We start from the raw sequence: 10662 nt of genomic DNA on the forward strand, positions 1-10662 counted from the left end.
TTTCATATAAAACAGACAATCACTCATAAATTTGGGCAAAACCCCCATTTCCACGACTAAACCCACACTTTCCTTGTGATAACCATCATTTTCCACATTAAACACCATTTTTTAACATTCAAAACCTAATTTTTATACTCCAAGCATTCATTTTAAACAGACAGTCCCTCATATTTAGGGCAAAAATGGACAAAAAAGCACCATTTTTTTTCTGATAATACTCATTGTACTACCCTAAATCTGCATTCTTGGAGTCCAAAACCTCACTTTTAAAGTCCAAGCATTCATTTTTCACAGATAATCCTTACTATACCCCATTTCAAGGTCAAAAAGCACCTGGTTTTTGTTTGTGTTGTGTTTTGTTTTTATTGGGTTTTTTTTTTTTTTAATTCTCTTTTTTTCTACAATTAGTCATCATTTTTATGGTCAAAATCTCATTTTTATACTCCAAGCATTCATTTATCACAGACTATTCCTCACATTCAGAACACCAAACCTATTTCAAGGTCTAAAGGCAGGAGGGCATACCACAGATAAGGAGCAAGGACAGGGAACATCTGCTGCGAGAAACATGAAAACGTTCAGCACAGGTAAGGAACTCTGAGAATTATGTTCAGAAGTAAAACTTAAACGAGCTATCCAATCATGTACCGTTTCTATGGGTGTACCGTTGCTATGGGTTTAGCCAATTATGTTAGAGCTTGCGGTAGTTGTAGAAGATATATAAAGTATGTAGTAAACAATAAAGTTTCCACTTCTTTTGCTTCTAACTTGATTATTGATCGTCGCTTGACCGTCTCTACCGCGACAGGTTTACAATGTCACTTCCGCCCGCTTACGCCATTACTAAGCGCTGTAACGCTATTGGCTATCTGGAGAGGGGTCCTACCTTTCCGTACAGCGCGACATCTTCCGACCGCCAAGCCCTAACTAGCAACATTTCCCCCCTCCCCATGCTTAACCCAAGAAACTAAAACACAGAAATTCTACAATATAAAAACTGTGTTAAAACTTCTATAAACGTAAGGCACATTGAACGACTCACAAATAAAAACAATCAAGAACAATGTTATAAAACAACTTCTCCATCAGTAACAATTCACAGGTGAAACAGGCCTCGTTGCTGGATCACCAGGGAAGTCACTCCCATAGCAGGACCGGCCACTCCCAGTCCAAACGGCGTCACCAGCATTACAGCCGTCAATATTTCTCCTTTTTGAAGTCTCTTGTTAACTTCTCTCCAACGATGGTCTTCTTCAGGATGGTACAGGACCTTGGGAACAACAAGAACTTACACACAAAAGTCAGTAACTTACACAGGGGATTACCCCCGAGTAATGGCAAACCCACATTCCCAATGCAGACAGAATCAGCCGTCTACAACCTCCACCGACTACACCGACCTTTCTACAAACAGCACTATCCCAATCTGTCAGCATGACACCGCTAAACACACACCTTAACCTCTAATTTCCTCTTCGCGGTGTGTCCCACAGACATTGGGTTGAGCTGATATCCGACAAATAATTAAAAGGGGCATCGAGGGCAACGCCCTCGCACAAGGAGGAATAGACATCGTAGCATAACCAGCAGGAACTTGTGAGATTTGGCTTCAACTGATCCAGTAACCTGAAAACTGCACCCACCACACACAGAGTGAGGTTCCATATTCAATTCACTTAAAGGGACCATTTGTTTAGTTAGCAAGGGACTGATTGAAACAAAGGTGAGGATCAGTCGATTTTCTCTTCCATACTCATCATTTTTGATTACATCATTAGAACTAATTACCGCACCACCCTTTACCTCCTGTTTTGTTTTGTTTTGTTTTGTTTTGTTTTGTTTTGTTTTGTTTATAATACAGAACAGCCCCCCCCTCTCTGTGCCAGATTCCCAGTATCCAAGACCCCAAGTTCTACACGAGATTCAAACAGGGGTTTACGGGAGCTAGGTCACAGAGTTTTGCTTGGAAGCAAGGGGGTCCTGGGTAACAGGCTTTTGTATTATCTTCTGATCTTCCCATCTTGCTAATCCCCATTCCCATGGCTGATCTTCATACAAACCACCAGATAGTATCACAAGCCCCAAAACTAAAATCACACAAAAACATCTCCAGGGATCACTTCTCCATTGTTTAAATACCACAGGTGCGGAACCTCTAGATGTACAGGAGGTGTTTGCCAGCTTAGCATCTTCTCTTGTTACCGCAACATGCAGATTACGGGAGCGTCTGATGATCTGATCCTGTGAATAAAAACTCACAACCGGGAGCGCCAGCACGGCCGATGGGGCCCGGCTGGCACACACCATCTTTATCTTCCTCCTAGCCGTGAGAGGGATTTTACGGACAGACGGAGGAAGCAAGCAGTCGATTCACTGTGAACGGTAAAGCAAGCTTCACTTTATTGCGAGAAAGCACACCTTATGTAAGCGCTCACTATAATTCTGCACACTAACCGTAAATCTATTGGATACATCTAAAAGGTGACATTATAATATCCCGGCCTCTTGTGGTATTTCGAGTATGTGACCACATCCTCCTCCTTCTTCTGGCTTGTTTTTCCCCAAAAGTTGTTTACCAGAACACTCAAGGCCGCTCTGTACCTCGGTTTCTTCCTTTGTTAGCACACCTGTCCTTTGTCAGCCTAACTGTGCCCCGAATCTCCTCCCTTGTCAGCGTAACTGTACCCTGGGGTTTGCCTTTGGTTACCTCAGGCGGCTGTAATCAGCTCCTGCACAGACCCATGGCCTTGCTCTGCAAGCCCTTCTCCAACAGGATTTGTCCCCCTGGCAGCTTCTCTTTAAATGGAATGGCGGAACGCTGGCTTTTGGCTCTATCTGACCCATTTCCTCTTCCTCTGAAGTTAAATCTCTTGCGAGCCACTCATCCCAGCTAGTATCTGACTCGGAGTCGGAACTCGACTGACTGCTTACTTCCGGGTTCCCGTACCGTTTTGTTTGACTAGGGCCCCGCCCACTTCCCTTACGGGCGGGCTGTTCCCTCCCCCTTGGCTGGCCCCGCCTTCTGTTCAGTGAGGTATTTGCCTTATAAGGGCATTATTTCGGATAGACGCTCTGATTGGCTCTCCGCCCCTCACACGCACACCTCTCCCCTTTCCGATCGCCTCCACCCCCCTTCTCCTTCTCATACTCCTCCCCCTTACTTCCGCCAAAAACCTCTTCACTCCGCCCTTCCACCATGTGCTCGGCGCCATCTTGGGGCGCATAAAGTGGCGGTCTAAACCAAACTTCCTCAAATTCACATTTCTCCGCAGCACCTCCAGCCTCCACGGCCAGCCCATACCAAAGATTTTACTCGTTTCTGTTCCTCCCTAAGATGGACAGAAATCGGAGATTGGGGGGTGCATCGCCCTCCCCTAGATCTTTAAGCACAAGAAAATCATCATTATCTGAGGAATGCAAAGTCTGCGTGGCCGCCCCATTTTCCACCCCTGGGGTGGCCAGCAAACAATTCGGTGCCGCCCTCCAAGTCTCCTGCTCTTCCATGTCCGTCTGCAAGGCCCGTACAACTTCTCCCCACAGCTTAAAGTTTTCCCCACAACCCGAGGACATCGCCTCCCCAGCTAATGCTTTAGGACATCTATCCCACACTTCTGGGTGGAGAATATCCACCAGACGGTCAATGACCCAAATTCGTAAAAGCCTCAAAACTGCAAGAGTAAAATCTTTGGGTTTACAATCAATACCCCACCACTTATGTAATAGCAACACGACCTTCACAAGGGCTTCCATCGTCCTTGTTGGTGCGGAAGCATCCTCCCTGCCGGGCTGGTCCTGACACTCCAGCCACCGTTCACCCAAATCCAAGCAAATTTCCCAGGTTTCAGCACCACTTGCGGCCTTTCAGAGGCATGGCAACCTGGTTCAGGAACGGCACGGCGACCAATCCCAGGCCGCTCGGGCCATCAGCTCACAAACACCAATGTGGTGGATGGCAAATGGCGTTTATTGATAACTAACACAGCATTAATAGCTTAGGTTTACAACGTCACTTCTGTCTGCTTACGTCATAACTAAGCGCTATAACGCTATTGGCTATCTGGAGAGGGGTCCTACCTTTCCGTACAGCGCGACATCTTCCGACCACCAAGCCCTAACTAGCAACCACCTGCCTTTCAGAAACCCGCTGACTGGGCCTGAGCATCTGCTTGTCCCTCATGTGTTGCATGATGGTGTTCAGGATGAGCTGCTCCATCAGCTACCTGGACACTGAAGTCCAGCTAACAAGCCTGTAATTTCCCAGATCATCCTTCCAGGCATTCTTATAGACGGGTGTCACATCGGCCAATTTCCACTCTGTCGAGACCTCCCCGCTCAGCTGGGACTGTTGGAAATGAGATAAAGTGGCTTGGCGAGCACCCAGCCAGCTCCACATGGTATCCCCCACCCAAAAGACACCTCCCAAGACACCTGGGCTAAAGTATTGTTCCTTCAAGTACAAGAGGTCCTACAGTAAACCCCCTTGTTTTCTCTGGGATTTGGTCACCAGAGAGATGCCCACCAGCCCCTGGACAGAAGAGCACACATCCTAATTAAAGGCAACATGTAAAAGCCCAAAACAACAAACGTCGAGATTCATTGGTGGCATCTGGCAAGTGACAAAGAGACAGCAGTTTTTGGTAACAATTCCTTGAAGGGAAAGCCAGGGTTGATAGGCATCCCCGCTGGAAGGCTGTTACAGAGGAGAGTGTTAAACAGCACCAACTGGCAGGTTTGGGCATCGTCTGGGAAATGGCAAACCCTGTCAAGGTACCGCAGAGCTCTCTGCAGCCAGGCCCCAGCGAGGGACTCCTGTGGGCTCACCTCTGACAACACAGTGCAATGGGCCACCAGTCCTGCCGACAGAAAACACCTTATGAGCAGCAGGTGCAGAGAGTACAGCGCCCTCAAACCCCCAAAGCAGCCAGGTCAGACACCCAGCATCTCCCCGCAGCACCTGCAGCCACGTCTGCAGCCCAGCCCTGCTGTCAGGAGTCCTCGCAGGCTGGGCGGTCAGCGCCTGTATGTGCGGGTGCTGATGTCACCATTTCCACGGTGACCCACCAAGGGTGTCCCAGCCCATATATGGAGGTGTGATGTCACAAAGGCCACTGTGCCCCACGGCAACAAGCCTATAACAAGGGTCGCTGGGTTCCAGCCGTGCGTCAGTGCGACCTGGGAGGTGAGGAGAGCAGGGGAGGGTAGGGGCTGGTAGGGGGCTGCTGAGGGAGGAGTGGGGGTTCCCACACCTTAGGGCGCTGGGGCTGTGCTGAGAGCTGACCCGTGACGCGCTTCTCCCGCATACCCAGACGAGGAGCATCTGGGAGAGACACCCCGGTGCTGCTGGGACAGAGACGCTCCCATAGCTCGTGTGCACTTGCACCATGTCTGAGAGGAGAGAGGAGGTGACCCCCGACTCGATGGAGCAGGGTGAGAACAAAGTTTCCCTCCCAAAGCACAGCAGAGGGGCTGTCGGGGGGTCAGCGTGGGGCCAAGTGCGGTGGCAGGGGGAGGCACTGCCTGCGATGCCCCTTCCTCACCACGGCCCCCAGCCCTGCCCCTCAGCCCCGCAGGGACAGAGCAGGGCCCTGGGGACAATCCCTCAGGGACGCTTCCCCCAGCCCCACAGAGGTGCTCATTCGCGCCGGCGTTTGCTCTCTCCCCTCCAGCGTGCATGCTGTGTGGCTGGGCAGCGTCAGATCCAGAAGTCTGTGGGCGCAAAATTAAGAAGCAAGGGCTCTGTGCCCATTTCTTTTGCTTGGTGAGTGCCCCAGGGCTCCCTCCAGGTAGCTGACAGCCACTCCTGGCCACAATCCCCTCATCAGCTCCTCTTCTCTTCTGCAGTTTTTTGCCAGCCAACTTCTTTACTGGCAGGATGAGCAACCAGGAATGCTGGGATTTGTCATGCAGGACATTCTCCACGCAGTCGAGTTGGCAGCACAGAAGGTGAGGACCTGACCATGTCAGGGAGATTTGTGTGAGAAGAGGTTTGGGGGACCTTAGCCCAGAGCCCAGGGAAGAAATCCCAGCCCCTCCAAGCAGCTCCGGGACAAAAGCCTTGCTCCCAGCAGCTCCACAGAGGCTCCAGCCCAGGAGCCTGGTGCGCCGGGCGGATCTGTGGGCTGTGGCCCAGCAGCGGCCACATCCTGTGCCCTGCCCGGAGGCGTGGGGCTGGCTGGGGAGGCCCTGAGGCTGCCGCTGACGGGGCTGCTCTGCTCTTTCCAGCGATGCTTCGTCTGTGGGAAGAACGGGGCCGCCATCACCTGCTGCCGGGAGGGCTGTGACCGCAGCTTCCACCTGCCCTGTGCCATCGAGGGTGAATGTGTTACCCAGTACTTTCCTCCACACAGGTAACTCCTGTCCACTCCTCACCCCCATCAGGGAAGGACCCAGCACTTCTCACCTCACCCATCCCTTCCCTCTGCCCCCCAGCTCCTTCTGCAGGGAGCACCGCCCAGAGCAGCAGGTCGAGGCGCTTCCAGAGGAGGACACCGAGTGCCTCATCTGCCTGGAGCCTGTGGGGGACAGAAAGTCCTTCCACACCTTGGTGTGCCCCGCCTGCAAACACGCCTGGTTCCACCGGGACTGCATCCAGGTAGAAGCTGTTCCCTCACCCCCGGACATGGCTGGAGCTGGGCAGCACCAGGGTCTAACCCCTTCTCCTTTTGTTTCTGCTGCAGGGCCAGGCTCGGTATACTGCGATTAGTTCCTTCAGTTGCCCTCACTGCAGAGACAATCATGACTTCACCTTTGATATGCTCGTCATGGGCATCCGAGTCCCTGTGAGGTTGGTGTCCTGCCGGCTCACAGCACAGGAGACTGTGAGCCCTGTGCCATGCCCGGGGCTGCCCCTCCAGTCCTGCCCCTCCCCTGTCCCAGCTGCCTGGGCTTCAGCTTCACGGAGGAGCTGGACACCGGGCAGGGGGGAGGAGCAGGGCTGCCCTGCATCAGCCTCATGCTGGGGCAGCAGTGTCTTATTTCCCTTCCTCCATCAGACCTCCCTCACAGGACAACGAACCACTCAACGAAGCACTAATTGAGATACACAGCCGCTGCGATGCCCGTGAGTGCCTGTGTCCTGGGGGCAGGGAGCACGCAGAGGAATGGGGGTAAGTTGCCAAAGCGGCACCCTGGTCTCTGCACGGGATCTCTGCCTCACCAAGAGCCCGGAGCAGAAGGACTGAGAACAGAAGCTGTGCTACACACCCCCGTGTGCTGCGGCCACTTTGTCCTCACAGCCATGAACCCTTTTATTCCTCAGGCACTGGGAACTGCTACTGTGCATCTCCTGTGCTGCCGAAGGCACCCACCGGCGCTGCTCCAATCTCCGGTCCAGCAGGAGCACCTGGGAGTGTGAGAATTGTGCCGGCCAGGGCAATGGTACGAGGAAAAGCACCTCCATGCCCCTGGGCTGGGTCCGGGGCCCAGGCAAGGCCTGGCAGCGGGTGCCCAGGCTGGGCTTGGCAGAGCCTCTCTGCCCCAGGAGGGCTGGGGGCACCGCTCTGGCCTCTCCACTGTGGCCTCTGGGCCCCTGACCTTCCTGCTTCCCCTTACAGCCTCCACTGAAAGCCCAGAGCTCGCTGGCTCTGGCACTGGTAGCAGGTCAGGATTGAGGCCATCCTACAGCTTGCCAGAACCAGAAAGCAGCAACCCCAGCACCAGCGGCCATGCAGCACTGGGGCTATCCCATGACTCCCCAGCATGTGAGGGCAGAGGCAGCTCCAGCTCACCTCTGCCCAAGCACACACAACTCCTCTCTCATGATGAACATTGTGCCCAGATGCCCTATAGCCGTCCCAGAACACACCAGGAGAGGAGCTGCGTGCCAGCACCAAGGGCTGAGAGCAGCACCCCCGGAGAGGAAGTGCTGGGTACGTCCCAGGGCTCCCCAGTGCTGGAGACCAGCAGCCCCAGCACAGGTAGCCAAGAGGCACGGGGTTCATTCCATGACCCCCCAGTACTTGAGGGCAGTAGCAGGTCCGGGTCATCTGGGCCCGAGCACACACGCCGCCGCTCCCGTGCTGAACGTTTGGCCCAGACGCCCTACAGCCGGCCCAGAACACGCCAGGAGAGGAGCCACGTGCCAGCACAAAGGGCTGAGAGCAGCACCCCTGGCCAGGCAGCGCTGGGGACGTCCCAGGGATCCCCAGTGCCAGAGAGCAGCAGCCCCAGCACCGCCAGCCAGGTGGCACTGGGGCCATCACATGACTCCCCAGCTCTCCGGGGAAGCAACAGGTCCAGCCGCCATGGGCCCATGCGGAGGAGGGACCAGGCCAGTGCTGATCGTCGGGCCCAAAACCCTTACAGCCGGCCCAGACGCTGAGGCGGGACCAGCCATGAGCCGTCCCCATGTCATGGCCCTGATACCCCTCCAGAAGAACAATAAGTTGTCTGTTAAGCTCTGCCCTGGGAGATTCCACGCACATTTGTCACCTTCCTCATCCTCTCCCTTTCTCTGGGGGCAGCGTTAGGGGCAGGGCCCAGAGGGTTTCTTCCCCCAGGGCCTGGCAGCTCCCTCCTTGCAGGCTGGCCTTGGCCGGCTGTACAGTGCCATGGGCGTGTGCTTCGGGCCTCGCTGGCCCCGCAGCCGGCTCAGTCTTCCCGGGGAAGGGTCACAGCGGGGGCAAAACTCCTCTTCTTTACAGGTTCCACTCAGTGTCACTATCAATTGTAATAAAAGAATAACAGTGATGGAAAGTACAATCAGCTGCTGTACCCTGTAACTGCTCACAACCCACCCGCTGACACCCAGCCCCTTCCCAGACAACGATCCCAAAAAAACGAGACCCCTCAATTGCAGTCCCAGATGCAGGAGAGAACCCCGTGCTTCTTAGCCGCCCCTCCTTGACACCCTCATCACGACGGTACAGGAGATGGGATATGCCGCTGGCGAAGTTGGGGCTCTGGCTCTGCCCCCTCCGAGACCTTGATCTGTGACATCAACCCCTGTAGGATCAGCATTCTTCTCATGGCAAATCCCGTATGGAATCAAAAACACAGCGCTAGTTGAGCTACTAAGGAGAAAATTTAATCTATCCCAGCTTAAACCAGGGCAGGCTCCACCCCTTACATTATACCATTTATATACCGTTTACATGATGCTCAGGTTTCCAACACTTTATAAGGAATCCCCGTCCCATTCCCTGCTCTCAAATGTGTCCCACAGATCTCATTCCCTTCGTCTGTGGGCCATCCCTCCAAAATGTGCAGTGAGATCATTTAGCCCATAACTTCGGCTTCCATCTCTCAGGACAGGCTTTGCAGGCAGGAGGGATGAGACGGAGTTGGGTCCGTCGGCGGAGCGGGTCACCTCGGGCTCAGCGGGACGATGGCGTGAAGTCTCTGCCACAGGTGGAGCAGGAGCCTCTGGCGTGGTCCCTACTCGCAGTCTACAGGGCAAAGGTGTCCATCTGCAGGGCGCTGCTGGGCACCAGGTTAACATCATACAGTTCCATCCATCAGCTCTTTTCACCTAATATCCAACCCTGCAGGCACACAGCGGACTTCCCCGGCCGTCTGCAACACCCACCAAGTGCACCCAGGTCCTTGGGCAAAAGAAATCCCACGCACGGGTTTATTTTAATGCAGTTTAACATGTTTGCCTTCTACATCTAGAGCACCTCTAAATATAACACACTGATCCAAGGTGCCAGAGGAATTTTAATACTTGAGGCCCCAAGATGCTAAACACTGGTTAAGAGAGCATTTTTAAATCTGCCAATCTAATTCCCTTCAGGGTTTAAGTAACTGTGAATGAACTGCTCATCCACCCTGGCTAACAGTTCTTGAGACAAAGAGGATTCATTTGGCTCCATCTTGATTAAAATACTGAGCTGAGTCAGCAGATCCTGTCCTGGAGGAACAGGCGACCCCAACCTGAACCCCTGTGCAGCCCCAAACTGCTGCTGCAGGTTCAGGGCCAGAAGCAAAACCAAAACAGAACAAAGAATAAGCTGACAAACTGCTGGATTTGGAGGCCTGGTAGCCCCCTCCCAAAACACACGTCCCAAGACACCTGGGCTAAAGGATTGTTCCTTCAAGTACAAGAGGTCCTACAGTAAACCCCCTTGTTTTCTCCGGGCTTTGGTCACCAGAGAGCTGCCCACCAGCCCCTGCAGAGAAGAGCACATCTCCTCCCGGGGGGGCAGCTCTCACTGCCACACTGCTGCCCAGGGAGGACAGGGGAGGAGAGTCAGGACAGCTGCAAAAAGTCCATGGGACTTCTCAAAGGGGAAAAAAAGGAAAGAGAAAATAACCAAGTTCTTTTTACCAGGCTGTCTGGGAAAACGTCCGTTCAAAACACGAGAGTGGGCGACGGAGAGTTAGGGAGAAAAGTTGGGATTCGACAACAGAGTTCAGACAGCTTGAAATCAGAATGAGAATGAACACCAGAAGGAGGAAGATCTATTGACAGATGAAAGGTTTTTAAATTTGAGTTTGGTTTTACTGAAAATTTTCTGCTAAATCGACTTTTAAGAAACAGTGCAATAAACAGGGTCATCGCCTGTGGGGGTTATTGATGAGGGAAAAAAAAAAAAAAAGAGTTATAATAGTATTGATTTGAGGTGAAATGGTAAAAAGTGACAATCAACAGAGGTTAGTCAGAGAGAAACCAGGAGGAGTCACACCAGTCACGGCAGGAGCCAAATCCTGGTCCCAGCT

At 53.1% G+C, this 10662-nt stretch overlaps 1 protein-coding gene across 1 annotated transcript; it reads left to right on the forward strand.

Moving 5' to 3' along the window:
- The first annotated feature begins 5384 nt into the window (after positions 1 to 5384).
- LOC113490910 (PHD finger protein 7-like) lies at positions 5385 to 6825 on the forward strand. The gene is made up of 7 exons (XM_026867518.1): positions 5385 to 5430; positions 5670 to 5761; positions 5845 to 5946; positions 6226 to 6350; positions 6433 to 6595; positions 6681 to 6761; positions 6811 to 6825. Exons 1-7 carry the CDS (start codon positions 5385 to 5387, stop codon positions 6823 to 6825), a joined length of 624 nt encoding a protein of 207 aa, XP_026723319.1.
- Positions 6826 to 10662: the final 3837 nt, after the last annotated feature.

This window comes from Athene cunicularia, unplaced genomic scaffold, assembly GCF_003259725.1.
Source record: "Athene cunicularia isolate RWA unplaced genomic scaffold, athCun1 SCF_66, whole genome shotgun sequence".
NCBI lineage: Eukaryota > Metazoa > Chordata > Aves > Strigiformes > Strigidae > Athene > Athene cunicularia.

What these genes read in the sequence shown, in the direction of transcription:
- LOC113490910 (XM_026867518.1), top strand. Translation starts at nt 5,385, where the DNA reads ATGTCTGAGAGGAGAGAGGAGGTGACCCCCGACTCGATGGAGCAGG. An exon ending in CCCCGACTCGATGGAGCAGG is followed by an intron (nt 5,431 to 5,669) that starts GTGAGAACAAAG and finishes TCTCCCCTCCAG; the next exon opens with CGTGCATGCTGTGTGGCTGG. An exon ending in CAGTACTTTCCTCCACACAG is followed by an intron (nt 6,351 to 6,432) that starts GTAACTCCTGTC and finishes TCTGCCCCCCAG; the next exon opens with CTCCTTCTGCAGGGAGCACC.